The sequence below is a fragment of the Sebastes fasciatus genome, chromosome 4 (assembly GCF_043250625.1).
Source record: "Sebastes fasciatus isolate fSebFas1 chromosome 4, fSebFas1.pri, whole genome shotgun sequence".
NCBI classification, from domain to species: domain Eukaryota; kingdom Metazoa; phylum Chordata; class Actinopteri; order Perciformes; family Sebastidae; genus Sebastes; species Sebastes fasciatus.
In genome coordinates, this window is record NC_133798.1 from 16,923,338 (window position 1) to 16,950,016 (window position 26,679).

At 40.0% G+C, this 26,679-nt stretch overlaps 2 protein-coding genes across 5 annotated transcripts; both read right to left on the reverse strand.

The window, feature by feature from the left end:
- Window positions 1-8,189: 8,189 nt before the first annotated feature.
- LOC141765948 (uncharacterized) lies at window positions 8,190-11,239 on the reverse strand. The gene is made up of 4 exons (XM_074632298.1): window positions 11,067-11,239; window positions 10,701-10,926; window positions 9,167-9,358; window positions 8,190-8,764 (listed from the first exon to the last, which is right to left on the reverse strand). Exons 1-4 carry the CDS (start codon window positions 11,085-11,087, stop codon window positions 8,439-8,441), a joined length of 765 nt encoding a protein of 254 aa, XP_074488399.1. The 5' UTR covers window positions 11,088-11,239; the 3' UTR covers window positions 8,190-8,438.
- A 629-nt stretch (window positions 11,240-11,868) lies between these two features.
- Window positions 11,869-25,817, reverse strand: accs (1-aminocyclopropane-1-carboxylate synthase homolog (Arabidopsis)(non-functional)). Of its 4 annotated transcripts, none has more exons than XM_074632293.1 (17): window positions 25,611-25,817; window positions 25,374-25,427; window positions 23,779-24,456; window positions 21,882-22,609; window positions 21,723-21,782; window positions 21,570-21,640; window positions 21,384-21,453; window positions 18,663-18,729; window positions 18,036-18,133; window positions 16,516-16,593; window positions 16,204-16,304; window positions 15,638-15,727; window positions 15,485-15,530; window positions 15,197-15,338; window positions 14,740-14,882; window positions 14,439-14,592; window positions 11,869-12,778 (listed from the first exon to the last, which is right to left on the reverse strand). In XM_074632293.1, the coding sequence occupies exons 3-17, from the start codon at window positions 24,428-24,430 to the stop codon at window positions 12,363-12,365; spliced, it is 2,916 nt and encodes a 971-aa protein (XP_074488394.1). In that variant the 5' UTR covers window positions 24,431-24,456; window positions 25,374-25,427; window positions 25,611-25,817; the 3' UTR covers window positions 11,869-12,362. The 4 variants fall into 4 exon arrangements, with proteins under 4 accessions (XP_074488394.1, XP_074488397.1, XP_074488396.1 ...); XM_074632296.1 differs by having other exon boundaries at window positions 25,379-25,427; window positions 25,611-25,798; XM_074632295.1 differs by having other exon boundaries at window positions 25,356-25,427; window positions 25,611-25,745.
- Between the last annotated feature and the right edge of the window lie 862 nt (window positions 25,818-26,679).

Sequence of the window (26,679 nt, forward strand, 5' to 3'; positions counted from 1 at the left end):
GATACAGTTTTTGCATTTGCCGGTCTGCCCGTACAAGCGAGTACAGTCTCTGCATAAGCAAATGAATTCCTAGCTGAATAGGGAATAGGCCTTCTCATAATAACAATGATAAAAAATGCTATTCTTCTATTCATACTCCCATCACTCTTCCTTTAACCAACTTTCCCTTTTGGCTCCCATGGGAGGCACATCATTCTAATAAACACAGGTTTTCATCCGTCCTCTTTTTGCGAAAGACCTGCAGGAGAGACAGACAGACAGAGACAGGAAGAGGGAGAGTGTGTTTATTCAGTCAGATGGTCTAACGTGTGTGGAATAGATTTGAGCTAAAGAGGAAGCTGTCTACACAACGGCAGTTGGCATCAGTGAGTGAGTGAATGATGCCGTATCCGAAATCAAGCCCTCATTGACTGACTGACTTTGCTCTCTACAGTGAGCAGTTCATTTTGGACATTTTGGAATCATCATCATCACTGACAGGTGTAGGTTGCATAATGACAATGACGCATCTGTTACTGCGAAATGTTGCATTGCGATATATTTAGCAACGAGACTCTACAGCCAGCGGCTCTGTGAGGCTGTACTTAAAGGTGCAGTCAGCGATTCCATTCCAATACACTTTTTTTTGTCAAATTCAGCTAATATCTCTTCACAGTCCGCTAGCTGTGCGCTGAAAAAAAATCCAGTGTTCATACACAACCCTGGCTCTGTAAATGGAAAGCAAACAAAGTGGCACGGACCGAGCCACAAAACACTATTCCAGCCAATCAGCTACATGGGGTGTTCATGCTCGTGCACAGGACAGGGGAAAGGCCAATAATCTTTCTCGCTGACTGTAAGATCTGGCAGCATCTAACGGTGAGGTTGCAGATTGCAACCAACTGAAACTTCTCGTGTTTGCCAAGCATGTAGGAGAATACGGTGACCGCCTCAAAAACGTGAATGGCCCTATCTAGAGCCAGTGTTTGGTTTGTCTGTTCTGGGCTTCTGTTGAAACATGACGGCCGGCTCCGTGAAGAGGACCCGCTTCCTATAGATATAAATGTCTGATTTTAAGGTAACGAAAACACGATTCATATTTTCGCTCATGAAAACAGACTTATTAATATTATATTCCATTTCTGCCAATAGATCCCCCGACATGTTACACATTGTTCCTTTACAGCTGATATTTAGCAGGTATAATTTTATAATTTTCCATGTGCACTAGTACATGTGCTAACATTTGCTAATTAGCACTTTACAGCTGAGGCTCATAGAATTGTCATTAGTTTAGCAAGTATTTAGTCATAAACTAATATTTTTTGAACTGATGATGTCGCTGAAGAGCCGGGGGAACTGGATCAGCAAATATATTACAGTTAATTCAGACTCATTTCACAGCAATCCATCCAATACCGGGATGGAACCATGAATGTCTGGTCATAATTTGTTAAAAATTTGGTACCAATCTAATGAGTAGATAGAGATATTTCACGGAAGTGAACCTTGTCCTGATGGCGATCAAGAGATAAAAAGTCAGAGGCATCTTCGGAGTCATTAGGAATCTGTGAACCAAGAATGTCGGTACAAATGTCAAGGCAATCCATTCAATAGTTGTTAGGATATTGATATTTGCTAGGTAGCAAAGAAGGCGCGATGTCGAACACAACCTGGGTGAGTGGGTGTTTGAGTATTTGTCTACTCATTTTCACAGATCTCCTCATTGCTTTTCAGATTATTCACCCATGCAGAATGATTTTCCCAAGATGGCTGCATGTCTGTCTTCTACACTCTTTCTCCCCCCCTCAGCCTCCTCTCGCTTCACTTCCTCGTGCCATTCACTGTCATTGTGAAAAGGTGTGTGTGACTCCACTAGTAGAGCGGAGCCCATTATTGTAAATAGGCCAATAAGTAACTTCACACAACGTGTTTCCAAAGCAAGCACACTCTATATGCAAAGCAGAGACACACTGTTAAAGAAACTGGCGCCAAGTGATTATATTTGTAATTTAATTTCCTTGGTCATACAGAGATAAGAGAAGGGAGCGGCTACAGTTGGCCGGGGATGAATAGAGTGACGAGAATGGGACGACGGCTTCATTGTCTGGACTGAGATGTCCGAGACGACACCACCTACGAACAAGGGCAGATATGGTACATACACAGGGATTCACGAGTCTGAACTCAAAGACAGGAAAACAAGAGAGAGTTCTGCTATGCAAGAGCACCTGCCCTCTCAAACCGAAATGGATGAATGTAGGAGCAGGATAATCAAGGAACTCGTTTTTTCCCCCTGAAGCAAGCTCCATCTCTCTCCTCTCTTTCTGTCTCCTTCGTAATCAGCAGGGTGGTCTGGTCTGGGTGGGATGTCAGTCACAAAGAGCAACGGCTCATTGCAGATTCTACAGGCGAGATGAACCGGGTCCCTGCATGAAAGACGACTGAAGGACACAAGGTGTGCTCTCTCTGTCTCCCTCCCTCTGTCTGCTTTTTCTGAGATTGTAGAGCTGCAGATATCAAATTTCCCCGACTTTTCCATTTTCAAAGAGTGTCCACTTATACTGATGACAATGCAGCGGAGGGCACTATGCTGCAGTGGTCAGACTCAGATCATTCAGGGCCATAGAGAGCTGGTGGTGAGCAAGATGTACCAAGTTCATAAAAATCTGACATCACACACGTTGGCGTAAAGAATCCAGGGTCAGCATGAATCTGGTTTGTGACATCTCAAATCCTTTTAGATTTATTGTCCCAGAGGGATATTTGTTTTCACAGCCAGTGCACAGAAACATACAGATAGCAACATATAGATATACTCATGGCAAGACAGTGCGCAAAACCTTCATGTATGCATTCATTATATTATCCCAGCTCACAACAGCGAGGCAGATTTTTCAGGGCTGCTATCGCAGAAGGAACAAAGCTGCTGAAGCGAACTCCTCTCCATCAAAGTATATGTCCGACAAGATGGAAGTAATGTGACGCAGGGCCGGCTCAAGGCATAGGCCATATAGGGATAAAAAAAGAAATAATAGAAACTAATGTACAAACTTGAATACAGCATCCAACCTAGATGTTATATCTCTGCCCCCCTTTTTTTATCTTTTTTTAAAATTTAATTTATTTTTTAACTTATTTTTAATTTTATATTATTTTATGTTGCATCTTGTTTTGTGTCTTTGTTCGTTTCTAAGCTCAGTACTTAAAAGCTTGTCTATAAACTTTGTAAGTATGAACTTTAAATTGTATATATATAAAGAATCACGAAAAAAATAAAGTATAAAAAATAAATAAATAAATAAATAAAATGCCGGTAGGTGCCCTTTCGCATTTCCTGCATTGAGGTAACAAATGAACGCATTAATTAATAAATAAAGAAATACACTTTTCACCCCTGTAACTCTCTTTCGCACACTTTTTCATCTGCCTGGCCGCACTTATTTGTTAATAAAAGTTTAAATTGTAGTGAAACTAATTAAACACTTTTAAGCCAACAATATCACGGACCAATTGTTTATTTATATTATAATAAATACAGTTATTTATGAAAATAAAAATCTTGATTTTTGTCTTAAAACCATGGTAATGATGTGTGTTGCGGTTTACAGGGCTTGGGTTCGGAATCAGAATTACTAATGCTGATAAGTTTGTTTTTGTTGGAGATGGTTAACATGGTGGAGAAGCAAGGGGAACAGTACTGCAGGATGGGCTGCAGGATCGTTTATGGATGTTAGTAATATGTTGCCGTGGATGGAGGTGGGGTTCAGTCTAGTGTGGAGTGCGTTTGATGTGCTCAGGGCCAGGTCTTTTGTCTTGTCCACGTTCAGCTGCAGCTAGGTGTCAGTGCGTCATTGTGTGAAGTGAGAAATTTATAGGCGGTAACAGAGTAGTTGTCAGTGAGTAGTCCAAGTAGGGCCGTGTCATCAGAGTATTTGATGTATGTGGTGAAGGGTGAAGAGCTGGTAAAGGAAGGGACTGGGGACACAACCCTAAGGGGCTCAGGGTTGATGATGACGATTAATGAGGTGGTGACGTTTCTTGATCATCTGGTGGCATTGGATTGTGTTGAAAGCAGAACTGAAGTCAACCAAGAGGATGGAAGGAAGGTTGCCTGGTGATTTTAGATGTTGGGAGGAGGGAGTGGAGGAGACACGTCCCTTGTTTCACCCAAACTGGTAGGGGTCCAGCTGTAGTCTAACAGGATCAGCTTTTCCAGGCATTTCATGCTATTGGAATGAGTGCGACTGGCTGGTAGCAGTTGGGTTCTTGGGTGCTGGTATGATGGTGGGAGTTTTCCAGAGGATGGGAATTGATGCTGTCCTGTTGGATTCCCAAAAATAGAGAGGGAGAGAGCTCCACAGCACAGAGTTCGAGCAGGGTCTCTCCCTTTGTTCTCTGCTCTCTCCTCCTCTCATCTTTATGTCTATTTCTCCCCTGCTGTCTACTCTTTCTGCGTATTTCCTCAGCGTCTTGACTTTGAACCCGACAGCATTAACCTGTCAGGAAAGTTACAAATGTTCTGAGTGAATTATATAAACCACGGAGAAATAAAACTGCAAAAAGCATGGAGTTCTCGCTTTATTTCATAATTCATCATGCTCCCAGATCGAGCCAAATAAAAACCGGACTTATTAAGCAGTCTGGCACATTCTAGCTCAAAATCCTCTGAAATATGCTCGAGGATATTAATCACACTTTGTCTACTTCGCAAATAAAAATCAAACACACACTCACAAACACACACAAACATACATGCACAGCTTCTTTTTTGTGTGATTTCATTACTCATCAAATGAGAGCAGCGTCTCCCACATTTCACTGCAAGAGGTAAACGCAATGGATGTTACACCAGCACCACCAAAAGGTAAAGCTGGAAATGACAGCTTGCTTTCTTCCCCTCCAAAAATACAAACTTACAGCACTGAAAATCTGATTAAGGACGCCTCGCCTTAGCAGCCGGAGAGTTTATTTATTTATCTCAATGAGCACAAGCACAGAGGAGAAACAGACACGTTATACTGGGGGGGATGGGGTAGCGGCGGAGCAGCATAATTAGTAGGACATGGCTGTATAATTGGTCTCTAATTGATATGAAGAGCAGTGGTTTATCCCAGGTTGTGTTCTACACATGCTGCCGGCCGCTACAGGAGACGCTGGCGGCCGGCTCAATCGTGGTGCCATCTTCTGATTGATGTCTCTGTAGCAAAATGCCCTTCAACAATCAGCACTCCCCATCTCTGTGTGTCTATCAGGCCACATCTTCTACCATTCATCTGTCATTTCATCCTTTGTGCCTAAACGTCTCACTATCTCTGTCTTTCTATCTCCACATTGATTTGGCCTGTCTTTTTCTCTGAAGGCATGCTCAACCTTTGCTCTGTTATTCTCGGGGAGGTGAAAGAGCAGCGTTTGTGGTGGTGGAAGGTGAAAAGTGGACGGTTTGTTTATGAGACACTGGCAGCCATAAAAGACTGCGTGCTTTCAGTGGCCCAGACAGTACCCACCGGGGGGAATAGCAGCAACTTTAGATGAAAAGGAAATCTATTTTTTTATTTTTTTTATTTTACAAAAGAACGTGGCGTAGGTGCTCTCTCAATTTAGCAAATTTCTTTTGAGATTGAACCAAAATAGCAGTCACTGAGAGGCACAGCTGCACACAGCTGCACACAGGAGGTCAACACACGGAGCGGATTTGAAGTTTGGGTGGGGAAGCTCTTTAGAACAATTCTGCTCGTGGATCGTGTGCTGATGCAAGACGACCTTCAAGGACATTCCCCTCATTTATACAGCAATTAAGCACTACCCTGTTGGTAAATTGAAAAAGAGACAAAAATCCTCTGCGGATTTAATAACAAACTCATTACCAGGGCCCAACAGGGCGGAACTGCCTTTTAATTAGAGCAACACCTGATTAACGCCCAATTAACAGAGCCAGAGCCACTTAATTCTCCCCCACTTTGGCAGGTTGAGAACATAAACATAAGCAGTCCAACATCGGAGTGCTTCCTCTCCTCCTGGGAATGTGTGAGAGGAAAGTAAATAACGACTTTGTCGGGTGGTCCAAATACTCCGCAGAGCTGGGGACCGCAAGTGTTTCAAGAAGGAGACAGATGTAGGACTGGCTGGCAAAAAGTCTGCTTCACTACACAAGCAACTCCTGGTGGGCTTGATGTAGGACAACTGTCCAAGCAGTATAACAACACCACGCTCAGCCCGATCCAACACTCAGATGAGACACACGTTAAAGATGTCAACTTTTAACTCTTGTATTTAGCTGTGGAAGGGTTTGGACAGCACATGATCATCATAGTCAAACTAAGCCTTGTTGAACATACTATAAACCATATGATGACTAAATGGTAATAAAATAAGGAATCATTGAAAAATGACATGACCAGTTAGGCAATTTGTGCTTTTTATTACTCATCAGCATCAAACAGGACACCTTTTATAAGAAAACAACAAAGGAACACAACGTGTGTTTGCCATGAGCTTAACAATAATTATGAAGTCCACATACATCATTTAAAAAAAAAACAATTTTATTGTTGAGGACCGTGAAAAGTGTCACACAGGCATCACAAGATGGTGCTATTTTAACATTCATCAACTACACTGCAGCTCCTACTGAAACGTTCAGTTTAAAGGGACACACCCCAGGTGAATAGTGTCAAAAATGTAACTAATAAATATCACCATTAAACTTCCCCAGTTGATTACTTACATTAAGACAATTACTTTTTGTGTTACACATTTCCTGAAATTTTGTGTTTAAATTAAGGCTGCCCCCTCTTAGATTAGTCAACTCATTAGTCGTTTTGGTCTTAGTCGACTAAGATTTCTTTAGTCGATTAGTAGTTTTTTATGCTTTTTTCATGCTGAATTACTTATTTTCAAAAAAGCTTATGAGCACATCTCTGGAAAACACAAGATTTAAAGTGTTTATTTTGTGTGATTATTTGTGGAGAAACTCAGTTTTACAGATCTGTCGATTAAATCAACTAATCGATTGATCGACAAAATCGTACGAGTGTTATACGACAAAGAATCTCTTTGGGCGAGGACAGCCCTAGTTTAAATATGCAAATGAGACATTATCTTATCAAATCTGCCATAGATTTCCAGAACAGAAATCTAAATTCTTGTTTCATTTTGTTGACATATTAGAGTCCAAGTTTTTTACAGAGGGAATTTTAAAACCTGTTAAAACCTTCAGAATATAGAGAGGAATGAAACTGGAAAGTATGTTGGTGCTACTGAAGTGGAGATTTCTGGCTCAGAGAAAAAACTCACTTTGAAAAAAAACGGCTTTATAGATATGGATTGCAGAATAACATACATATTGTAAGACACTACAGGTGAATAGGGTAACAAAATGAAACTAATAGATATCACCATGAAACTTCCAAAATTGATTACTTACATTAAAGGAGCAGTGTGTAGGATCTGGCGATGTCTAGCAGTGAGGTTGCATATTACAACCAACTGAAGCCTCTCCCGTGTGCTAAGCGTGTTGGAGAGCTACGATGGTCGACGCGGGCTACAGTAGAAACCTGGCGGACTCTGTTAAGAGGACCTGCTCCCTAGTTAGATATAAACGGCTCATTCTAAGGTAACCAAAACACAACGATTCTTATTTTCAGGTGATTATACACTAAAGAAAACCGGTATTAACATTATATTTATGCCAATAGATCCCCCTAATTGTTACACACTGGCCCTTTAAGACAATTATTTTGTGTATTACAAGTTTTATGAAATTTTATGTTTAAATATGTAAATGAGCCATTATCTGATGCTAACTTTAGATGAGTTTAGGAGAAATCTACAGACACAAATAGACAAAGTATAGTAAAATAAACACCCAAATGTGTATTTTGGATATTTTCCTTTCACTAGTCTGAAAGAAGACTTATTATGGAAGCAAAATAGCCCCAAATCTCAAAATTGATCTGTGCATGAAAAATTATGTTTTTGCCAGGGGTGTCTCGCTTTAAAAGGTAACGTTTAGTGAGTGTTTTGTTGTTTACATAGATCCATCTGAAAACCCTCCACAACTGAATCTGTTCCTGGCCCGCAAGGCCAAACCTGACTCAGCTTTATGAAATTCAAAACTTTGCAAACACAAGTCTACGCATGCACTTTGCCAGAGAACAGTTCTCATCTTACATTTGGTGCCCAGTTTCCCAGCCAGTATTGATTGTCCTTAGTGTGTTTTTATTTAATTTCAGTCCATACTGAATACAAACCACCACAACCAGTCCTTCAGGAAGCTGGAGCCTTCACTGACTTCCAGGATTCAGACTTAATTCCTCTGGCAAACACTTAACTCCCAACACAGTTAATCAATGTTCAGTCTGGTTGTATAGATCTATAAAGCAGCGAGGAATTACTGGTTCCTCATTGAGTCTGTGTGCGTTAATGTGTAACTTACACATTGACATTCATTTCCTCTGTCATGTCCCAATTTCTGCACTCCAACCAGGGCTCGTGAGAGCCATGTTGCTTTCTCTGTTACCAGGGTAATAACCATCGCTGAAGGAGTGTTTAGCGGCCTTACGTTGAGAGGAAATCCGCCAACCCTCCACAGCCCTTTCTAAGTCTGGCAGGATGTCAGGCACGACAGCTTGCTCAGCTATAAAGACTATCATCTCCACGACCAGCAGCAGGACCCAACCTAAAGCCCCCAGCCAATAGGAGGAGCCCAGGCTGGACAAATCTTGGCGGATTTCTTCCCGGTGCTCATGGGTGAAAAAAGACCAGCTGAGGAGGAAGAAGAAACCTGTAGATGGAGGAGAAAAACGAGTCAAATCAAGTATCATTGCGAGGGAAAGAAAAAGTCCATTAAGGTCAATTATAAGGTGCCTGGAGCTTTAGAAAAGAGTTTGTATGATAATGAACTGCAATTCCAAGGAAAGTCTCTTTAAAAACTGCTTCCCTGTGGGGTATGTAAATGAGAAGTACACAAAAGAATTTCTGGAGGAGTGGGTTTGACATGAACCACACAAACCAAAAGGCTATTTGGAGGTTAATTGGATATGGGGCTATTTTTACTATACTTTACTTGGAATGTATATATTATTTTAAATCTCCCAAAACAACACTAGCTTAATTATTAATGAAGTGAAAGAAAAACATGGTGTGTGGCTCGAGCATTGTGAGCAGTGCAGTGGTGTTACAGTACCTGTGGAGGCCATGGTAAGCAGCAGCAGGGTGGAGGGGTAGAGGGCCTGTCCTGCCATGAGGAGGGAGCGAGTGTTGGAATAGGAGCGCACCGTCTCGGATGTCCAGCAGAGGGCAAACACCAGACACAGAGCACTAGTGCTCACCGCCATGAGGAAGGAGAGAACTCCAAATACTCTCTCTGCTTCCAGGGCTGGAAGAATAGAATAGAATATAAAGCGTTATTGTCATTGTATTAAATACAACGAGATTCACAGTTGCCACTTCTGGTCAGTGCTTTAAAACAAATACTTGACAAGACTAAATGAGGCAGATAACATAAAACAGGTAAAACACACACAGTTATAAAGCAATATAAAACAGGTAAAGTAGATGTAATAAATAAATATAAACAGAAGTGATACACTAGAGTATAAAATATAAAAATAGATGTATGTAAACAGAGGTAATTGCACTTGTAAAATAGGAGGTAGGCTAGATGTAATAAATAAAATGTAAAGACACACAACAGGCACACATGCATAGTTCAGAATGGAAAACTAGACTGACTGATAACTTTAATTTACCTCAGTTACATTAAGTTTTTGCTATAAATATGCAGCATGACGAAGTGATGACACACTCCTCACAACATGTCCCTGCCTACAACTGAGACCAAAAGAGTGAAATCGAGAGTTCATGTGCTTTTTAGGTAGTTTCCATTTATATTTAGCTCATTACATTCAAACTGAAAGTGTGTTTACACAATAACAAATATTGTGTCAATTCGGTATTCTTTAGAAGCAAGCCTGACTCACACAGTTTTACAGCAGTTTATCTAACATTATTGCTCCCACTATTTAAAGATTAAAAAAACTCAATTGTCTATCACATATTAATAGAAAATATCTTAGGTTAGGGGCTCTCAAACGACATAAAAATATTCAATTTTTTTTTTTTCCTCTAATTTATCAATGAAAATACTGTTTTCATAGTTTGACAGTCGCTTCCAATAAAACCTTAAAAGGACATGGATTAGCTCGCTGCATATCTGCTCACCTACACACATAGTGAGGGCAGAGGACTTCCACTGCATTAGATTCATTCTGAAAGTATGTTTAATAATGTCAGTGTGAAATACAACTAACTGACAGGGGACATAATTTCTTTTAGTCAACAATGACAACAAACAAGATGTAGCTGACAAAGACCAGCTGACCGAGATTTCAGCACATTTGCCTCCAGCCTTGTGTGAAAACTCATGAAAAGAATGCACTTCTCTGGTACAGGGGCGAGCTCTAACTTGTTTACTACTGCTGATAAGCTCCTCTGCAACCCAGTGGTTTTTCACAATGCTTCTCCTGATGTGATGATTCAGAGGCATAGAACAAAGTCTCCCTGAGGCTGATCTAAAGCATCTAAAGACATGTTTCATCATACATATTCTTCATACATTTTATTCCACATGTAAGTCAGTGAGCCCTTTAACCTAACCCTGAGTGACAGCTTTAGACACATTGCAGAGAAATGTCAAAAATGTAAATGTTGTTGCTCACCGTTGTAGACGATGCCATCTTTACGACTCGTCTGCTCACTTTTAGTGTTATTCCACTCCGTCCAGAGTCCCCTGTCCTTCAGCCAGAACGGTGTCCAGACTGCGTAGCACACACACAGGCAACCTGCCAACCCCACACAACACTGAGCAAACCTGAAGCGACTGATGGAGTCCCCTAGCTCCAGCAACTTCATACTGCTACACCCCTGAGAGAGAGGCAGGGAAAACTGAAGAGACAGGAGAAAAAGAGATGTGTAATTAGAGTGTGTTGACTTTAAGTAACAGAAGTCTCAAAACAAAACCTTATTATTTAGTTCATATAAATCAGCTTTCAGAACGTAGAGTTGTAATTAAAGTAATGTCTTACCTTTGTTGTTTTAGAAGACATAAAGGTGTCAGGAACAAAGGTTAGTCTGCGTGTACACGTAGAACAAAGTTCATACTCCAGGAACTACTTAAGTCTACTGCTGTACAAATACTACTGTACAAACACTGTGAACACCCGGCTTGTACTGCTCAGGACCACAAGCCCTCACTCGCAAGTCAAAGCCGTCAGTGTTACTCCGCCTCTGCTGCAATGGAAACTCCCCCAGCCGGAGGCTAAATTTCCCCGTGAATTCTCCACTGTGACCCACCAACTCACACTGTAGAGGAGAAAGTGAAAGCACCAACAAACTGCCATTCAATATTTGAGGAAGCAGACGTTTGTGTAACTGTGCCAACATTAAGGTATAAAGAATAACTGGACATTAAAAGGAAGTTAAGAAAACCCCTTGATATTTGAGAAATACTCTGTAACAGCAATATACCACTCAGATATTTGTTTATGTCAAATGCAGAAACTGTGTAGGGGGGTGACAGCAGGTCATTATGCATGACAACACATTTAAGGAAATCCCACTCTCGGTTTCTCACAGCGGGGCACAGCGTGATGTGGTTGATGTCGTATTCACCCTCAGATATTCTCTCCTCTTCGTCACACATCCCCCTTCGCTTTGCCTTTGTTGCAATGGAACGGCACCCACAGCCCACCCAAAAGAAAGTGTTAAAAAAACGTCACTCTAAAATGCCTTCGGAGCGTTTTTCCTTCAAAATAGAATAAAAACATACACGTGTTTAATATATTTATCACTGGCTAATTCAAATGTATTCTAAATGAAAGTCAAATAAAGAATTAACGAATTCCTTTATTCACAGATCATTAAATTTGCAGAAATACATTCTGATAAAATAAAGTGCATATGAACAAATAATAAAGATGTAGGCCTACAATTCAGATTAGGATCAAGAATACAACGTGATTTTGGTTGATTTACATTTGGCATTCACTTAAAGTTGGAGTAAATAAACATACATGTTTTCTGTCTGGATTACAAAAAACAAAAAAACAAGTCTGTCTTGCTTAGCAGCTTAAGAATAAGGCCTCGTGATGCAGATAGAAAAAGTACCTGTCCTGTCCTTCCATCCTGGCCATGCCTGCTTCTCTCCTCTTTAGCCTGCTCTCAGCTAATGTTTCCCCTTCACTCAAAAACATCAGATCAGATTTGACTTAGTGTCAGGTGTTTGTGTCGAGCTTCTCACAACAAACGCCGGGACGAAGAAGAATGCTGGAGTACTGCCTCTTGAAATCTGGCAGCTACATTCGTGCCCGTTCATCCTAAGCTTACTTCCTGGCTCTCTGCAGCAGGGCCTTGAATACGTCAAGAATCTCTGGGTCCTCCCCAGCAGACAGCTCTGGAGTGTTTTTCTCCAGCCAATCGGAGGAGTGGATCTGGTGCCTGAGTGTGCCAATCAGACCGCCCAGACTGTCTGCGGGCTTCGATGCTTGGCAGTCCAGCAACACAAACTCCTCAGTGGCCGGCAAGCCCGTGTCAGGAACAGGGCTATCCTTCTCCTTCGGCTGGTCGGATGACTTGCTCTGGGGTGATGATGTTGAATTGACAATCGCAGCACTGTCTGAATCAGTGTCCTCTCTCTCAGAATTTTTGCTCTCTTCACTGGCTTCTTTGATCGAGTGTGAATCAGGGCTGCTGCTTTTTTCTTCAATTTCTTTCAAGGTCTCCCGAAATCGCTTCAGGCCTGAAATAACACAAAACATGAACAGAACAAGTCAGTAACTATTATCCGGTCAATACCTGGTTGAAGACACAAAGCAGGAAATAAACTGGAATACACAAACAATTGACTGAATAAACTAAATAATATATATGATCTAACCTACTGGTTCCCAACCTGGGGGTCCCAACCCCCACTAGGGGTCGCCAAAGCTTCACGGGGGGTCGCGAGGCCTTCTTGATTTTAAGGGGTGTAAGACAACTTTTAAAAAAATATATACAGTTAGCCTATATCTCAGCATTTCATTCATTTTTGTGAAGAAAAATAAATGAAAATGTTATTTTTTAAAGTTTGAATTATTATTTAAAAGTAGGGCTGTCAAAGTTAACACAAATTTTTTTTAACGGCACTAATTTCTTTGACATATTAATGCAACCAATCTTTCGGAGGTTGTTGCGGGCTCAGTTTTAAAGCTAGAGTGAAGATTGAAGATACAGGCATCATATGAAACTAGAAAACCTAAGGAATCCACTGGTACCAACCATGACATACTAGCTTGTCGGGAAGGAGGATAAATAACGCTCCAAACGTATGCAACATTTTGGCAAGGAAAAACTGGCATGGCCATTTTCAAAGGGTCCCTTGACCTCAAGATATGTGAATGAAAATGGGTTCTATGGGTACCCACGAGTCTCCCCTTTACAGACATGCCCACTTTATGATAATCACATGCAGTTTGGGGCAATTCATAGTCAAGTCAGCACACTGACACACTGACAGCTGTTGTTGCCTGTTGGGCTGCAGTTTGCCATGTTATGATTTGAGCATATTTTTTTATGCTAAATGTAGTACCTGTGAGGGTTTCTGGACAATATTTGTCATCTCTCTTTAAGGTACATTTTGAGCACATTGAATGTGTGGTTTATTTGCAATTAATCGAGATTAACTATGGACAACCATGCAATTAATCGCGATTAAATATTTTAATCGACTGACAGTCCTAATTATTATTTAAAATATAAACAGGATAAGGGCAAGGTAAATATTTGAACAGCTATATTCAAAGAGCTTTCCCTCTCTGCTGAACAGCAGCGTCCTGCATTAAAAAAGTACACAGTTAAAATAACCTAAGACCTAATGGAACAATGGCCAAGCGTCACGGAGAAGAAAACACTTAATTTATAAAAAAAAGAATCCTATTAAGTATGTATGATTGTTAAAAATAAATAAATAAATAAAACACATGGAGAATTGTATTAAAAGTTGCTAAAAATAACAGGAAAACTCAACTCTGATGCAATATTCACAGGAAATAATCTGCTCAAAATTCACCCAAATTGCTGGTTTTACACAAATTTCCTGCGGTTATTGCGTTCTCTATTTGGGTTAATTGTACATTTTATCAGTTGTTCTGTACTCTTATTGTTATGCATTGAATATATTGAAATTTTATTATTGAATATTATGAAATATTCATAAAATATGTCACTTAGTCAGGGGTCGTCAGTTTACTCAATGATAGAAAAGGGGTCCCTTAAGGAAAAAGGTTGGGAACCACTAATCAATGTCTAGTTCAAGGCAGAACATGGGAATTAGATTGAATAACATGACACACTTTTTGAAAGCTTGATAAACAGATATCAATCTTTCAACATATAATATAAGACATGGACTGCAGACTGACCGAGCTGAAGGTGGTGCTGTTGGTTGGCAAAGACGATGCGGAACCAGCCGGGCGTGGAGCAGGAGAAGCCCTGACCACAGCTCAACACCACCTTGTGTCTGAGGAAACGCCTCCACAGAGACAACTCCTCCTCAAATGTCGACTCTCTGAGGTACTAGCAAAATGAAGAGACAGAAGTGACACATCAAGCCCAGGGGAACGCACACACACAATGTTTACAGGAAATAGCTGTGTGGGTTATTTTCCTTTTGAATTAGTGAGACTAAGAAGTTAAATATATCAGCATGACTGATCTTGGTACCTTTCTGAGGTCGGCCCATACATACAGCGCAGCGGGTCTGTCCAGGTAGGGGACGCACATACTCTGCAGCTCTCCTGACAGGTAACTGTGAGCGGCTTTCAGTCTGCGCCTGTTCTCGGGCAAAAAGTCCTCGCTGATCCACTCTAGAACACGAGAGATTGAAGTGACAATACGAAGGTGTAAATTAAATGTAACAAGTCTTTGTGCAGCAGAACCACGCTGTGCTCCTGTCATATCAGAGGAAGCCGAAAAAAGGGGGACAATGTCTCTCAGGAAACCGCTACAAAACACGCTTGAATTGTTGAAAAGCTTGCGTCCAAAATAATTTATGAACTCAACCAACGACAGCTGATTGTATTAGTTTGACTGGTCTTTACCAAAAGAGGGTTGATGTGGGGATTATTTTCTCAATACATTGTTTTTTTTGCAAAAGTACATGTGAAGCTTGAATCCATACCTCTGTCATGAAGCAGTTGTGCTACCTGGTGCTGCGTGGTTCCAGAGACACCGTGGAACGGGCCCAGCTGGGCCAAAGCCTCCACAAGGTCTCTGTTCTCAGTGTACAGAGTGCCTAGTCTGATTCCTGCCATTGCAAAGTCCTAGAAACCAGAGGACAAGAGGTGGTAAATGAAAAAGAACGGTGAGAGCAAACACCCACTGAAGAAAAGCTGAGATTTTACTGTACTGTGTGAGCAGCAGGGATAGAAAGTGTCACTCTCATACAGCACAGCAGCACAGTACGTACCTTGCTCATCCCCCACATCACATGCGTCCTCTGTGGGTCGGGCAAACTGAAATAAGAGCAGATCGTTGGCAGTGAAGAGGCTGTCTGCAGCCACAGTCGTTATGATTAAGGGTCTAATAGAGTCATCAAGCAGAGGTTAGGTTCATTCAGTACCTGTCTACACTGAGGACACTGTGAAAGGCGACAGATTCATCAAACACCGTCAGCATGTACACTTCATCAACGATAGCGTGGAGCTCATTTCTAAAGCAGGAAAGAAAAAAGATAATATAAATACATATAGTGCGGTGTGAATAAACCTTGGTTTCACATTGTTAATGATTGTTTATGACAAAGAAAATGCAACGTAAATGTAAACTGGACCCTTCAACGTCAGTGTAAAAGCACTGTGGTTTATGGTTACAACAGCTCAGTGCCCGCAAGCGTCTGTGGAGGGAATTACTCTGGCGAGATCATTTAGAAAACATGATGCAGGAGACTCCTTGGCACATGGCTGCACTTGACAATATGCTGATGGTTAAGAGAGGCGATAAAACTCCATCAAGAGCGCTTGATATTCCACGCACGGGATAGGAGCTCTCTCGGGCCGTAAAATAAAAGAGTTCACGCTAGGAACTGTATGCAGTGCTTTGGCAATGATGTGCTTAAAGGAGCTACAGGACTGCCGGGAGGATTACAGTGTTAGGCCACAGCGTGGGATAATAGTGGGGCAAACATACCTTTTGGCAAACTCCAAGAAGGCAATCATCTCCTCCGGGGTGTAGATCTCAGCCAGAGGGTTGTGGGGGTTCATCAGTATAACAGCTCGGACGGTTAGACCCTAAAAGAGACAGCCAGTTTCTAAATAAATATAAATGTGTCTTCACAGTCTGTAGAATTAAAGCTGAAGAACAAATCACTGAGAAAAATTGAGCATCCAAGGCATTTATCTACACTAAGAACTTTATCCAAGCATTTTTGGAGTGGTTCGGTCTTTCTTTAAATATTCATGAAGGGCAAGTGCTTTAAGAATATATGCATCCATGAATTACCTCTTGTTTAGCCCTTTGCCGACCTTCTTCTAGTTTGCCTACAGTAAGGTGGAAGGGTCGGCTGTCTTTGCCATCGGCCTAAAAATAAAAAAATAACAAGACAATAACATTGAAATTGGAAAACTGACAATACACCACATGATGCCCTTAACCCTCTGAGACCCACAATATACGTTTTTGTTTTTTTTAGGGGGGAACAGGGGGTGTTTATGGGCAGATAGCAGGTCAACAGTAGATGTCACATAGAAGTGGTGTACATCATCTGAAAGCTGGGAGCCTGAAGATTTATTTGAGATGCAGCTCAGCACTGTGTGTCAAGTTGTTCTAGTCATAAATGAATGAATGAATGAATGAATGAATTAAATTGTAAAAGTGTACAAAGGTTTAGAACATTATGATCGAAGCATATGATGGCTATTCCCGTGCACTATTATGTCTCATAGGTTGTTGCAGCAATTTTTGTGTCGATACCATTTGTTACACAGATTTGATGCAAAATGTAACTATTTTTTTCAACTCAAGAATTGATATAAATGATCAATAATCCATCCAAAATATCACATCAAGACAAAACTCTTGACATTTGGAAATTTCTGCAAGAATTGTATTTTTTGGCGATTGGATGGCGAGCACTTTTGTTCTGGAAACTGCTCAGAAACCCCCTTATTGTCAACATACCTAGGAAAGCCATCCATCCTCTGAATGCCCTAGGTCTGCAGTTTGTGGGTGTAAAGTTTCATGAGGCTGTGATTATCCTAGAGGTCACAGCAGGTCATTTTATACAGTGATGTCAAGTTTTTAAAAAAAATAAAAATGGTCTCACTACAATGAAATGGCTTCTATGGGGACTAACATCATCACACATAAATACAATTGGGCTCATTGGATCCACAAGAGTCTCAGCTTTACAGTCATAACCAATTTATGTAATTCAAAGACTTTTTATGGACTCCAATATGCAGAAATATTCAAACACATAATTTTTAGAATAGGCGAAAATAACATATTTATACTGCATGCAAAAAACTGCATGTTTTTTGCCCAATACATCATGTGATTATCATAAAGTAGGCATGTCTGTAAAGGGGAGACTCGTGGGTGCCCATAGAACCCATTTATATTCACATATCTTGAGGTCAGAGGTCAAGGGACCCCTTTGAAAATAACCATACCAGTTTTTCCTCGCCAAAATTTAGCCCAACTTTGAAGCGTTATTTAGCCTCCTTCCCGACATGTTAGCATAACATGGTTGGTACCAGTGGATTCCTTAGTTTTTTCTAGTCTCATATGATATCAGTACCTTCTCTGGCTCTAAAACTGAACCTGCTACAGACTCTGAAAGACAGTAAAGTTGGTCAGGATCACCCGCAATCCCGTGGGTCTCAGAGGTGAATGGAATATCCATGTAACTAAGAGTTATATTGAATGTATACGATCAGTAAGGCACAACAATCACATAATATGGAACAAACATTGTAAAAGCAAGCACACTGCCAGTAAATCAGGCTCTGCGTTCCTACCTCACAGTCAAGAGGAACATGGAAGAGTTTGACATCACTGTACAAATGTAGATCCTCAGTGATAACGCCGTAGAAAGGAGTAGGAATGAGGATGGCATCTACAACATGAAAAACACAACGATCACATGAAATACAAACACATACAACGATACCCATATAAGCCACCATTTAGGTTATGAGTGGTCATTTTCATTGCTAATTTAGAAGCAAATTCACCAATTAGTCAAAGTGGCTAATCTAAATTCGCCAAGCACATTGCACAAATGAATGGTGCTCCATTAACGTGATCCAAGTTGGAAGTAAATAGACGAACATGGGCGGCTTTTCAAAGCACTTACTGAGCAAAATTATATTACAGGCATTGCTTAAAATGAGGCCTTGCCTGCAGTGGCACTAAAGAATAAGCAGTTTATGTAGCTGCCCAAATACATAAATAAATAAAAAAGTGTTATGTTTAAATGATTATGCTACAACTTCCCCATGCTGTTATATTTAATACGATGATCATTATCAATACAAAACAGGCAAAGAAAAAATAAACACCTGTTATTATTGTGCACATATTTGTATTCATACAATACAGATATAGATGTATTGTGTGCGTTTCTCAGTGCATTGTGAACGTACCTTTAGGGTCGCAAATGACTGCAGCGATACACGAGAAGAGGGAACCACAGCCATTCATCACCACAACCTGAACAAACACACACATCCAGCGTGTTATGAAAGACCTAATTAAAGGCACAGAAGGAGGCCTGATAATTATGCTACAAATTCATCCACCTACTAAAAACAGCCATTCATTACATCTGCAAATTAAGTTGGTTACCCATAACAAAAGAAGCTATGTTAGTTCAGTTGCAGCATTTAGCTCCTTTATAATCATTATGGAGTTAATCAGATAAATTAATTGAATCCACTGCCTTTATTTTTGAGAATGAATGGCTGTAATCTAGAGTGTCTTCTGCAGCAGCAGCAGCAGTATACAACATTATTAGTTACATCATTTGCATCATCTGTCTGTATCAGTCACGGGAAGGGAACCTTGTTTTCACAAATCACAGAAATCCAGATTGACTAGTTTGTGAAAGTAAGCGTACACATGAATGTACTCCTTCCAACCTGCTCTAGGTTGACTACATATGTCAACGCATGTCAACGCATGTAGCTTCATGACAGCACTGCTAATTCATTGGCTGATGTAATTTACTTACTTACTCAAACACAGCAGTGTTGAACAACTAAAGACTGCAAGTCAATCAGTGTGCTCTAGCCTTTATTTTCTCTTAAACTAATGTGTTGTGGTGATTTAAATAGTTTGATTAAAGAAGTAATGTAACAAATCTACTTCACCGTCATCCTACCAACATATTTAACATACAAGGACTACAGAATAAACTACTGTAAGAAACAACCATCATAGCAAAATGTTAACTTGTTTCTTGTAATTAACGTAGGGCTGACCCAAATGCTTCGAAGCTTTGACCGTTACCATGGAATTTGACCTCCAAATCAGTATATTAATGCTTCATTTTCTTTTTTTTATTAATGTAAGTATGTAATAATAATGTATAAATTCCAAAATAGCCCATGAAATAAGGAATAATCCCACAATATTATTCATATACAACATTAATTATTATTAGTCATTTTCAGATGGATATCATTGTCTGTTGTGTGTAGAGTTGCATGTGTGTACAGTAATGAGGCAGCAGCACTGAAACTGGGGAGATGGACTTTGAATATTTCTCTTCGAAGCTTCGAAACCCAAAAAATGGTTTTTCGGGACAGCCCTAAATTAATGTCATCATCAAAAAAACTGATTATTATTATTTTAGGAAAGTTACAGGTAATTTGCATATTGTGTAAAACGAAAATAGACAGAGCACATGAGGAAATCTGTGTCTGCCGCATCTGTGTCTGTCTCATTCAAAATGACTGACAGAGTTCCCCTACCCCCTGATAGTGTGTGATACTTTAAATTCGGACTCATGGCAAACATGTTATCTATCTATTCTTTTTTTTAATTGCATAGGCTGCAATTGGGTGCTTGTGGCTGGGGACCCCCAGGACCCCAATATATTGTTCTTTTCAAAAAGCACTGATTAAAACAGAAACAGAAAACAATTAAATGAAGTCATTAGGAACAAATTGACAAAGTCATGGAAAAATTGCAATGATAGAATACAGCACCTTTGAGATATGGCAAAAAGTAGACCTCTGGGGTTTACTTGTGTAAATACAATTCATTATTAGACGTAACATGTAATTTAGAGTCGAAAGTGCAACTAAGTCATTCTGAGGAATAGTTCCTCATACAATTTTAAATGATTATTGAATTAATGTGTGCTATGGGTAGAATTGTAGTGCTGTATCGTGGCACTACAGTAGATGTAATACTATTCAGTAGTTTAAACTCTTGGAGCAGGGCTGTGCAATTAATTACGATTTTGGCTTCCAACGATTATGAAACAAGATAATCAACATAAAACATTATTGTGCCGAATTGCGTTTCACAATGGCGCTCTCGTTTTGTCTTGTTATAAATCCAGCGCACCCCTTTCCACCCAGCACCCCTCACCCGAACCTCAACGCTTAGCCCTCGCTGTGCCCTCTCTCCCTGCAGGGAGGCCGGGACGGCAACTCACTTGACCCGTCTTGAAACATGGAGCCTGTTTTGTTTACCATGCATTGTGAGTGTGACTCTTTTGCCGTGTCAATGCCATTCCTATCTATACAACCATTGTGTTTATGATTAAACTGTTGACCAGAGTACAAAGTTCATAATAGATCTAGCCTCTTAATTTAGCACTCAAAGTGCACCAGATTGATGCATTTAACTTTAAAATGTATTCTACAATATTTTCTTTCTAAATGCGTGATGTTTCCAAAGTCATGAGTTATCATGTTAAATAATCGTGATCTCAGTATTGACCAAAATAATTGTGATTATGATTTTTGCCATAATGGAGCAGCCCTGTCTTGGAGATTACCATTTATACAGTATGTTGTAAAATCTTAATAGCCAAAGTGCCCACTATCTACAGTCGTAATATATATGGTGTACAATATTTCCCTCTGACTGACTGTGGAGAAGAAGTAAACGAACAGAATTTAAATATGAACCACATAGTGTGTGAGTAAATGTAAGTTTCCACCCCTGCTATTTATATGCTTTCCACAAACTCCCTCAGGTTTTAACATATTACAAGGTAGAATGTATTGTCATTGCCTCCATATACAATATTAAGTATTGTATATTCAATTAACTGTAGCAGTATTCTTACACAGACTGTTCATATTACTATATATTCATGTTATTATATTAAAGCAATAACCCTCACTCACATTGTCAGCTTTCAGTGGGTTTGGAGAGCAGCAGTAGTGAGTCAGGAACTTTGCGACCTCCTCTCTCAGGCTGGAAGAGAAAAAAATAGAAAGGTTATATGAAGATTTTACTTTGAAAGGTCTTGTTAAAATGTAACGAGCCACTCGTCTAAAATGAAAATACAAAGGCCCACTTTAATCTCTTACAATGTGTGTCCCGTCCAGTCTGAGTACTGCAACAGGGATGGGTCAATGTAAAGCATGTCAGGCTTGGTCATCTGTAACAAAAAGGATAATGAAATTAATTTGTGAACGCAGGCAGAATTATTTAGATTAGTGTGATTGCATTGTTAATCTTACCCGTTTATGAAGAAGATCATAGCATAGTTTGTTCTCACTGGTGCCCAAGTTGATCATACCCTGCAGGGCGTGAGAAAAAGAGGTTTGAAATAATCATTATGGTGTAATTTTTCTGCCACTTCACAGCTGTAACAGGTATTATTCATGACACAGACTCACATCAGGGTTCTCCGTGTCGTGGTGTTTGTCCAATCTATATTGGGCAAAGCCCTCCTGGAGAATGCCTTGAGTCTGTCGTATGCCGTTACCCCGGTTGGACAGGTACACGCTGGGGCTGAGAGATTCTGCACTGTTCAGTGTTGCCAAAACATTCAGAGACATTTTGCAGGCCTTGACAGATGCAGGTGACGTCGACTTTATTGTCTCCTGAGTGGAAACAGGCTGTGTTGTGAGAGCTTCTGAAGGTGGCTGAGATAAAGATGACGAGACGGAGGGGGCTGAGGGCGCACCGGGTGAGAAGGAGGGGTCAGTTGTGGTTGTGGCAGCAGTCGGAGCGCCCTCTCTGACAGCAACCAATGCCCCAGTGAGCATGCTGAACAGGCGGAGCTCATGCTGGCGCTCCCGCTCCGCCCTCCTCTCCTCCCGCTGCTCCCTGCGCTCCTCAGCCTGCAGCTCTCTCTCCAGCCGCGCCTCCTCCAGGGAGAGGAGGCGCTCCTCTGCCGACTGCTGCCAGTTCAGGAAGCTGGCTAAGGCTCTATCCAGGCTTCTCTGAGCACCCGTGTGTCCCCATGATGTTTTGCCACCAAGGCGACGCTTCCTCTGTCCCACAGAGGTTGGGGGATGATGAGCGCCCTTCTTACTACTGGGCTGCTCAGATGCGTCCTGTGGCACAAGACCAGTCTGGGTGGCAGCTGTGGCAGAACTGGCAATGTTCAAGTCACTAAAACCTGAAGATATGAAAAAGAAAGAGAAATAACTTTTCAATCACGTTTTTACCTTATGTTAATGTCAGTAATAATAGTGTTAATAGGGTGAGTTAGCCTAATGTGGGACATTTTTTTTTGCATTTCAGATTTCTGGAACATATTGTGATATGAAGCCAATACATTAAATTCACACCCTGTACCACTCCAAAATCCCCTGGATGTGTCCTAATCAAACCAAAAAAAAGAAAATGGAGATATCCCACTTATAAAATAAATGGTAGACATATAACTCTAATGCCAAGTTTTCTGAGACAAATCTTGATTTTCTAATGTGGGACACTGAAAAGTTAAAAGACACTCTGTTACAAGGCCTCAAAATCAACTATAAATAATAATAAAGAATAAAGACTATAATAGTTTTAGAAAGACATTAAAGGGACTTTTTGTAACTTCTTAGACGTATAAATCACCCGGGTCGGTTTCCCATGCGTGCTCACGTGTGGCCGGAGTCTCTGCTGTACTCTGCTCCTCTGCCTGCCTGCCTTCACTCACACACCGCGCGCGTTCTCGCTGTCTCGCTCCACCTCACGTGCATGAGCGCACACTATACACTGCAGAAGAGTTAGTTTAGCTCTCAGAATATCTAGTGAATGAACAGTGGACGTTTGTGCAGAAATAAATGCTGCAGCTCCTCCAGACCAACAGAGTTTTTCCGTGTTTGTGAAGTGACGGGGCTCTGCAGCGAGAAATGTTATCGTCTCTGACCGGGTGCCGGTGTCTCGGGAAACCGGTCGGGAGGCTGAAGCAGGAAAAGCCAACACTAGGATCAGCATTGGTTCATGGAGACCTCCGTCTGGTCAGCTAACATTACTGCCAAGCAGGTGAAATATAGAGTGATATTGTGGTTTTAGCTGACGTGTGTCGCCTCACTGTTTTGAGCGATGCTCGTTCATGAATATTTAGAGCGAGCACAAGCGCTGACTTTCGTTGACTTAACGGCCACAGTTGTCGCTGTTAACAAGCATTTCTGAATCTTACAAACAGTCCCTTTAAATATCAATAGTTTTATTGACTTTTATTTGTTTTTAGGAAGACCTCACCCACTGGAGCTTAGGTGTCCCACATTAGGCCGTGTGTCCCACTTTAGGGAACAACTCAACCTAATAATGATAGTATTTTGGATTGACAACCTGAAGGTGAGATCCTTGCATTTGCTGAGCTCTCTCCTCGACCCAGAGAGTCCTCCGGTCCCAGCAGAGACTGTCCATCAGTTTCCTGGTCATCTCCATCTCCAGATCCATAGTACATCTCGGGGGGAGCCACACCTGAATTAAGCATGCTCTCCTCAACATCTTCACATTTAATATCCAGCGGATCTCCAGCTTTTGGAGGCTGACCAAACAGAAACCCACCTGAAGTAGTAGGACCAAAGGCACCTGCTGGGAGTCCCTGCAGGTATGCCTCAGACCCCCCACCGGGGCTCTGATGAAACACCTGTTGAGCTATGACCGCTCCGCCCATGGAGGAGTAGGTGATAGCAGGTCGGTTCGCCAGCACCCTGTCCATCACATCGTAAAACTTCCACGACCTCATCTTGTGGTTGTCCTTAATGCGGCGGTACTCCAGCTTCATCTTCTTGATCTTCTCCCTGCACTGGTCACCGGTACGGTAGATGCCCTTTTCACGTAGAATGTGTGCAATGCGGTCAAACACACGCTGGTTGCGCAATGAGCTCTCCAACTCAATCTGGACCGACTCATCGGACCACAGCTGGAGCAGCTCCACTATCTCCGGGTCCGTCCAGTTGCTGCCCCTCTCATGCCTCCTGCCCCTGAAGTCCATCCCTCTTAAGTTACAGGACGTATAGTCTGCAACACAAGATGATAACATGGAGAAAACATTAGCAGCCTATACCTCTTGTCTCTGAACATCTAAGAAGATGAACCTTTATTAATACCCGGAGGGAAATTCAGGTGTCAAAGCAGCAAACAGAGTGAAACACAGGAGAGGTAAAGGTATACAAAAATTATAAAAACAATAAATATATAGATATAAAAGATACAGAGAGATCTAAAAGGAAAAAAAATAAAATGGAGATGTAAAAGAAGAAATAGACATATAAAAGATACAGAGAGATCTAAAAGAAAAAAAGAAAATAGATATAAAAGAAAAAATAGAGATCTAAAATATACAGAGAACTAAAAGAAAAAAGAAAATAGAGATATAAAACAATAAATAGAGATATAAAACATACAGAGAGATCTAAAAGAAAAAAGAAAATAGAGATATAAAAGAAAAAATAGAGATATAAAATATACAGAGAACTAAAAGAAAAAAGAAAATAGAGATATAAAACAATAAATAGAGATATAAAACATACAGAGATCTAAAAGAAAAAAGAAAATAGAGATATAAAACAATAAATAGAGATATAAAACATACAGAGATCTAAAAGAAAAAAGAAAATAGAGATATAAAACAATAAATAGATATAAAACATACAGAGAGATCTAAAAGAAAAAAGAAAATATAGATATAAAACAATAAATAGAGATATAAAACAATAAATAGAGATATAAAACATACAGAGAGATCTAAAAGAAAAAAGAAAATAGAGATATAAAACAATAAATAGAGATATAAAACAATAAATAGAGATATAAAACATACAGAGAGACCTAAAAGAAAAAAAGAAAATAGAGATATAAAAGATACAGAGATATAGAACAATACATATGTAGGCTATTCTTAATGTACATATTCATACATATTGCACAATTATTACTTCACTTGTGTGTCCTGCCCCTAAAGTCCATCCTCTTAAGTTACAGGACGTAGCCTGCAACACAATATGATCACATGGAGACGCATTACCAGCCTATACTTCTGTCTCTGAACATCTAGAAACGATGCACATGAAAGAAGAAGTCGAGGTATAAAAGCTATAGAGATGTAGTAACGACACACATGTATTCTTAATGTACATATTCACACATATGACTTCACTCGTGTGTCCTCTCACCGTAAATCAGAGACAGACTGTCGTGGAGCTGTCACTCGATGTGACATCCACGTAGTTCCGACACATGTCACGGCTGGTTATCCCGGTTTGGCACGGGCAAAGCTTTGTTCATATATTAGTCATCAATAAGAGTAAATGTGTGATAACTTGGCGAGGGAACAGACAGATACATCCATGGAGACTAGACTAGACCGCGTTCAGACACATATCTACATCCGGGTTGACGGCACATGCGTGCTGTCCTTATTCCGGGATAACTTTGGTCCGTGCTAAAGGGGGAGCTGCTGAAAGCGGGCTGGGCTTTACTTAGCAGGCTGTAACGGGTAGACACAAGTGAGAGTCAAGACTGTGTGTGTTATGGCGTCCTCTATCGTCCAGCTGTGCTTTTTATTACTGAGTGTAAGTTTAGTAGATGTCCACACGATGGAGGTCACACACAGAGGCTCAGACAGGTTACCTGGGAAACAAGAATGTGTGTTTTATATATATATTTATAAATTAATTAATAATAATAAATAATAATAATACATTAAATAATAATAATATAATAATAATAATAATAATTATAAAATAAATAATAATAAATCATATTTATAAATGTATTATTTTTTTAAATGTATACATTTTTAAATTAATAGCAAAACAAGTATGTGTGTTTTTGTTTACAAACGCAGCCCAGAAATCCTTTGCAACAATAAAATAACCACAATTTAATTTTGTTCCACAACTTTTTTAATTAATTTTAAAACTTTAAATTAATATTATTATTTTTTAATTTATAAATAAATTAATAATAATAAATAATAATCATAAATTTAATAATAATACAATAAATAATAATAATAATAATATAATAAATAATAATAATAAATTTTTTAATTAATATTAATTTTAAAATGTATAAATTAATGAATAATAATAAACAGTAATACATAATAATGATAAATGTAATAATAATATAATTTCACAATAATTTATTTAATAATTTATTAATTTTTAAAATGTATAAACTTATAAATACTTTCATAATAATAAATAAATAATAATAATAATAATAAATAATAATTAT